At 29.2% G+C, this 7,369-nt stretch overlaps 2 protein-coding genes across 2 annotated transcripts in view; both read left to right on the forward strand.

The window, feature by feature from the left end:
- The first annotated feature begins 930 nt into the window (after positions 1–930).
- LOC107473540 (UDP-glycosyltransferase 87A1-like) lies at positions 931–3,297 on the forward strand. The gene is made up of 2 exons (XM_016093111.3): positions 931–1,447; positions 2,191–3,297. The coding sequence occupies exons 1-2, from the start codon at positions 955–957 to the stop codon at positions 3,159–3,161; spliced, it is 1,464 nt and encodes a 487-aa protein (XP_015948597.1). The 5' UTR covers positions 931–954; the 3' UTR covers positions 3,162–3,297.
- A 2,117-nt stretch (positions 3,298–5,414) lies between these two features.
- The window catches only part of LOC107473548 (UDP-glycosyltransferase 87A2), a 3,868-nt gene continuing 1,913 nt past the window's right edge, over positions 5,415–7,369 (forward strand). The window contains exons 1-2 of the mRNA XM_021129593.1: positions 5,415–5,883; positions 6,599–7,328. Of these exons, the coding sequence (XP_020985252.1) occupies positions 5,415–5,883; positions 6,599–7,328 (1,199 nt within the window). The remainder of the gene's footprint in view (positions 5,884–6,598; positions 7,329–7,369) is intronic.

The raw sequence follows: 7,369 nt of genomic DNA on the forward strand, positions 1-7,369 counted from the left end.
TGTTGATTATAATTTATTTTTTTAGAAATGCTAATTATCATTTAATTTTTAGCCTTTATTCAAGTTTTTTTTTAATTTATTATTATTTATTTAATTTAAATATTTATTTTTATGTACTAATTGTTTAAAAAACTAAAAAAATTATATATTTTTTTATTTTGTTTTTTTTTAAATTAAATAAAAGACAATATTTAAAAGATACTTAATTACACTATTTATAAATACTACTTTTTTTTATCAAAATTTTACTTCCATTTGAAAAGTTTTAAAAGTAATTTTTTTGAGTTTTTAATTTATTAAAAATAGTAGCATTAATATTTGGTACAATTTTTAAAATAAAATTGTAGTTTTTTAAAAAGTTATTTAAGAACTTATAAAAAAACTAAAAAAATGAATTCTCTCGTAATACTATTATTTTTTATTATATTTTTATAAAATAAGTTCTTTTAGAACTAAAAATCTAAACACAAAATAAATTATTTATAAACTACTTTTAATATAATCATTTATTATTTAAACTATTTTTTTAAAAATAATTTAATTAAATTATTTATCCAAATTGAACCTATAGTCTCATATTTTAAAGATAAAAATTATGATAAATGCAGGTGTAATCCATTCAAAATTCTCTTCAAATTTTGCTTAAAATTAAAGACTGCTCCACAAAACATGGCATACATAATAAGAAAAAAAAAAAACACAAATTAAAGTGATAAAATAGAGAAAAAAAAAACAAATAAAATGATCATAGTCCGAAAATCGAAAAATGACATGATGAATTATCTTCTTCCCATCCATCACAATAATGTAAGAATAATAGAATATAATTCTCTGCTCCAATATAACTATAAAGTAGTATTCCTCTTCTTTGTATATATAAACACCTTCAAACCTCATTGTCCCTCCAAACCCAAATAACATTAAATTCTCCATTCAAAGAAGAGCATCATCGTCATGGGAACTATCCACGTGGAATCCAAAGCCATGTGCCACGTGGTGGCAATGCCGTACCCCGGAAGGGGCCACGTGAACCCCATGATGAACCTCTGCTCGATGCTAGCCACAAGAAAACCAGACATCATAGTATCCTTCGTGGTCACCGAAGAATGGCACGGTTTCATAAGAAACGAAGCAAAACCCGACAACGTTCGTTTCGCCACGATTCCGAACGTTATTCCTTCGGAGCTTGATCGAGCGAAGGACTTCCCTGCTTTCATGAATGCGGTTTCCACCAAAATGGAGGGTCCCTTTGAGGACTTGTTGGACTGCCTTGACCCTCCGGTCACCGCCATTATTGCTGACACCAAGCTGGTTTGGTCCATTGGTGTTGCCAACCGGAAGAATATTCCGGTGGCTTCGCTGTGGCCCATGTCCGCCACGGTTTACTCCTTGCTCTACCATTTTGACATGCTCAAGGAGAATGGTCATTTTCCCATTCAGATTTCAGGTACTATTTTCGAACATTTTAGTAGAGATTAATGTTATAGACCCTACTTTTAAATATCATTTTGTTTTTAATATTAAAAATGATTATTGATCAGAAGTTAAAAAAAAAAAAGAAAAAGTTGTCCTTTGGAGAGTGTGTAAAAGAGTGATTTAATTAAATATCATGTCTCTCTAATATAATATGTATAAACAAACTATCAAAGATAAATACAAAATATTCTGATAAAATAATTTTAAAAGGTGAAAATAAATGACAAAAAATTTTTTGAAAATAAAAAAAAAATTTGTCAAAAATAATCCATCACTATATAAAATTGTCACGTAAGTATTCGTATTAATCATGTCATACTTTTAGTCAGTAAAAATACTGCTATTATTTAATAATATCATTTCGGTCAAAATTTTAAATATTTTACAAGTCTTTTGTCATTTTTTAAAATTATTTGTTCAAACATTATTTTAATATTAATCTAAAAATATATAATTATTTTTTATTTGTAAGTTATATATAGTTGTAAATACATATTCATTTAAGAATATTTATATATTGTTACAAATATAACACGTACATCTAATTATGTAACACTACATCAATAAAAATAATTATTTTTTAGATTAATCACGTGTATAGTCATAAAAAAACGGATACGATTATACCATTGTGAAAATTGTAAGTACATTAAAATTAAAATCTACAAATATATCAACAAAAATCACAATTCACAAACATGGCTTCATTTTCAGAAATTGGAGATGAAGTGGTGGACTACATCCCCGGAATGAGCCCAACACAAATTAGAGACCTTCCAACAGTGCTTCATGGAGAGGACCTGAGGCTATTGGAGAGAGCATTGAACACTGTGAACTTAGTTTCAAAAGCCCAATGCCTTATGTTCACCACAGCCTATGAGCTTGAACCCCAAGCAGTGGATGCTCTAAGATCCAAATACAACATTCCTGTCTACCCTGTGGGCCCAAGTGTCCCTTTCTTCAAACTCAAGCCCAAAAACACAACTTTGGCCCAATCCAATGGTGACTCTTTTGCCTCTAATGCCAACCTAATTAGCAATGGTCATGCTCATAATCATGAGGAGGAACAAACTCCTGAGTACTTCAAATGGCTAGATTGTCAGCCTGATGGTTCAGTCTTATACATTTCACAAGGAAGCTTTCTTTCAGTTTCAAGTGCTCAAATGGATGAAATTGTTGCCGGGATTAGAGATAGCGGAGTGTCCTATCTCTGGGTGGCACGTGGCGAAACTACGAAACTTAATGGTTGCCTTGGGGAACAAGGTATTGTGGTTCCTTGGGTTGAACAACTTAAGGTCTTATGCCACCCGGCTATAGGCGGGTTCTGGTCGCATTGCGGCTGGAACTCATCTTTAGAAGCTGCTTTCTCCGGGGTGCCAGTGCTCACATACCCTATATTTTGGGACCAAGTGCCTAACAGCAAGAGGTTTGTGGAGGATTGGAGGGCAGGATGGAGAGTGAGGAAGAAGATTGGGAAGGAGAATTTTGTGTCCAGGGAAGAAATATGTGACCTTGTGAGAAGGTTTATGGATGGTGAAAATAATGAGATCAAAGAAATGAGGAAAAGGGCTTTGGAGCTTAGGGAGGCTTGCCAAAAGGCTATTTCTCCTGGTGGATCAACTGAGACCAATCTTGATTCTTTCATTGATTATGTTTCACAAATCCAAGCCCAAGAAAAAAAGTGAACAGGCCTGATTTTAAGATTCAACCTTTGAGGCCCAAGCCCATGATTCCATGCATGAGTTATGGGAATTAAATCTACCACCAATAAACTTACTTGAGTGCGATATAGATACTTATATAGTTCAAATAAAGAATTCATCTAGCTAGATTCTAGCTAGTTGAGGATTTGTAATGTTTTTCTTTTCTTTTTTAATTCCTGTTTAATTAATGTATGGATTGATGTACTAGTGTCAGAGTTAAATCTCAACCAAGCGTGTTCTTATTTCTCTACAAGCATGTTACTTTAATAGAATGAATGTTTTTATAATTTACTTTCACATGGTTTGAGTTCAAACTATTGATGATATCTAAAACTTTCTGACATTCCAATTAATTTAATTCATATATGAAAGTTAATTAGTTTTAAAAGACCAGTGTTTTACTGTAAAAAAAACGAATATAAGAAAAAAGAAAAATAAAATGGAATCATTTCAAGGGTAAAAAAAAATTGTCTGATAAGAAAAATTAAGAATAGCTTAGCATCATTATCATGTGGACCTTTTGCTTTTGTTTTTTCTCTCTGATTTGTCAAATGTCAAGTAACGCCAAGCTAGCCTAGCATTAAAAATTTCAAATGAAAAGAAAGGGGAAAAGAAAAACCAGTCTTGTCCATTCCGTGTGAATCTGAAATCTGAATCTCAATAATATATAAAGTAAAATGATAAAGCAGTACTAAAAGATAACACAGAGACAAATAAATAAAATGAGCTACTTAAATAAAGATGTTAAAAATATTTTTTTTAAAGATATTTTTAAAAATTAAAATTTAACATGTAAAATAAATTAAATTATATTATTTTTATTAAAATTAGATCGGATAAAATAATATGAGTATTTTAGTCATTTTTTATAATAAAAATATTATAATTATTTTTTATAAAAAATAATATTAATTTAGACAAATTCAAAATTTAATTCATTATTTTTTGATTAAATTAATTTATCTAACCTAATTTTGATAAAAACAATATAATTTAAGTAATTATATATATGAAAGACATTACATATATTACATGAATAAAAGACATTACATGAATGAATAAGACGTTACATTAAAATCAAGTCATAAAAATATATTATCCTACACAGAAAATATCTAAACTTCTTTTGTCATGTACCTAGATATTTAGATAAATATTTTTTGGACATCCAAGTTTTTCTATACTACACAAAATAATTTCAAAATTTATAGCTGTTAGCCAATACAATTTTTTTAATTTGATCTATTTAATTAAAATAATTATTTTACAAATTTTAAAATATTTTAAACATTGTTTTGAGATATTTTATATTCTTTAGGGATTTATACTCACTGTTCGCATTAAATTAAAGAATAACTGTAATGTTAAACAAAAATATTAATGTTAAAAATTGTTTTGTTATTTTAAAATTTAAAAAACTAAAACATCTAATTTTAAAATATCAATAATTAATTTAGATAATTACTCTTTTTTTTAAAACATTTTAACTCTTATTTTCTATTTTAGAATAAGGTACACAAATAAATATTATTTCTACTTTAAATATATAAAGAAATAATTGGAATATAAAAATATGTGACCGACGCTAATTAATCTAAAAAATATTAACTCCTAACATTCTTCTTAAAAATAAATTAAATAAAATGCTCGTTTGAATTCAAATATACTGAACCTATATTATATAGGAGAAAGAAGCAATTGTAATTGAATACAAAACGTGTTCGTAATAAATGGAACCTAATATTCTAGCTAATTTTATTAAATAAAATCCCGTCACATATGTATTTTTTATGATAAAAATTCAGGTGAAGTTGAATTCACGTGAAGTTGATACCTGAGAGTCGTTAGATGAAAATTTAGTCAAATAAGTTAAATTATTTAACAGCTTTCAAATATCAACTTTACGTGAAGTCGACTGCACTTGAGTTTTCACAATTTTTTATAATAAACACCATTTTGATATTAATTTTTTTAACAAGTAAAAAAATATATTATTAATTAAAAAACAATTTACAAACTTTTTATATAATATATAATTTTTTTAAAATATATTTCAGTAATTTTTATTATTAATCTTAATTATAAAAAAATATATAATATATATAATTAAAATTAACGATTAAAAATCACTAAAACACCAGGTAGCAGCAGTAGCAGGTACTTGAAAACTTTCCTCATACATATGGCAACAGCATTAGCAATTTCATGAAAGAGAATAAGTTTGATTGAGCAACAATGGTGTACCATATTGTGGCTGTGCCATACCCTGGCAGAGGCCATGTGAATCCCATGATGAACCTCTGCAAATCCTTATTAATTTCTTCAAGAAATCAGATTCTCATCACCTTTGTTGTGACACAAGAATGGCAAACCTTAATCAACAAGAACACCAATCATGCTCATGCTGATAGCATTAGAATCTGTACCATTCCAAACGTTCTGCCATCAGAGGAAGTTCGCGGCAACGACTTCCCAGGATTCTATGAAGCAGTGATGACAAAGATGGAAGAACCCTTTGAGGCAGTGATTGATGAGATTAATGGCAATGTGAATGTGGATCTCATCATTGCTGACACTGAGCTTCTTTGGGCTCATGCTGTTGCCACTCGTAGATTGCTTCCTTTGGCTTTGCTTTGGACTGCTTCTGCTTCAGTCTTCTCCATGTTTCTTCATCATCAACTCTTTCTGGAAAATCACTCTTTCGGTAAAATCAAATTCAAATTCAGAAATGCCATTTCCACGCTAAAATTAGCCATCAGAATTAGCTATACTTTATTTGTATATATATATGTATTTTGTTTTTTGATATGTATTCTGCACCAATAATTAATTTTAATAGTTGATTTTAATATACACTTAGTATAACTGATTAACATTAATAGATGAATTATCCTAGTTAGATATGGTGTTTTTTTTAACCCTGACTTTTAAAGCAAAATATTATAGATATATGAGGAAAAGTTTTAGGAGATTTTGAAATTAGCACCCAATATATTAGGAAAATAAAAAATGCTTTATATAAAAAAAATCAGCCATCAAATGAACTACATGTATAAAATATGTATTTTAACTTTTAACTTATTTTAATATGTATTTTATATTTTTTTATAAATAATATAGTTTGTAAAAAAAATACACTTCATTTGACCAACTTTAAGACTCTAAAAAATTTACTATTTTTTTTTAATATTTCATTATGTGAACATACTATTTAGATTCCACTCATTTAACTCTAGGGTAAATGTAATTGAATTTAGAAGTTAGAACACAATCTAGATTTGAAGAAGCTATGCATGTTTTGTTGAGTTACTGTTCTATTTTTTCTTTTCAACAGTGATAAAATAGGTGTTGATAGAGTACATAGAATGTATGAATGTTCAAAAAATATGTTTCTTATTAAATTTTGGTTTTCCAAGCAGGGAATGGAGAAAAACGTGTAGATTACATCCCTGGCGTTTCCCCATTAAGGATATCAGATTTGCCTTCAATTTTCCATGACAAGAATGGAAAAGTGTTGCAACTATACTTGCAATGCATATCAAAGGTCCAATATGCAAAATACCTTCTTTTCAATTCAATCTATGAGATTGAACCAAATGCAATAGACACTCTAAAATCCAAATACTCCTTCCCACTCTACACAATTGGCCCTTTAATTCCATTCTATGAAGCAACCAACAATGAACACATCAATTACATGCAGTGGCTTGATTCTCAGCCAAAAGGGTCTGTTCTATACATATCCTTAGGAAGTTATCTTTCAATTTCAAAGGAGCAAATGGAAGAACTTGTTGTTGGGTTATGTGATAGTGGTGTGAGATTCTTGATGGTGTACCGTGGACCAAACAAAACACTCTTAAGTCAAAATAGTAACAGTGGTTTATTTGTGCCTTGGTGTGACCAATTGAGGGTGTTGTCACATAACTCTATAGGTGGTTTTTTGTCACATTGTGGTTGGAATTCAGTGTTGGAAGCTATGTTTTGTGGTGTTCCTGTTCTAACTTTTCCAATTTCTATTGATCAAGTTCCTAATAGTAAGCAAATTGTTGAGGATTGGAAGGTTGGTGTTCAGATGAAAGAAAGATTAGGGACTAATAACAAAGAAAATGATGTTGTGATGAGAAAAGAAATTGCTAGGATTGTAAAAGGGTTTATGGATTTTGAGAGCAGGGGAGGGAGAGAGTTAAGGG

The sequence above is a fragment of the Arachis duranensis genome, chromosome 1, assembly GCF_000817695.3.
Source record: "Arachis duranensis cultivar V14167 chromosome 1, aradu.V14167.gnm2.J7QH, whole genome shotgun sequence".
Classification (NCBI taxonomy): Eukaryota; Viridiplantae; Streptophyta; class Magnoliopsida; order Fabales; family Fabaceae; genus Arachis; species Arachis duranensis.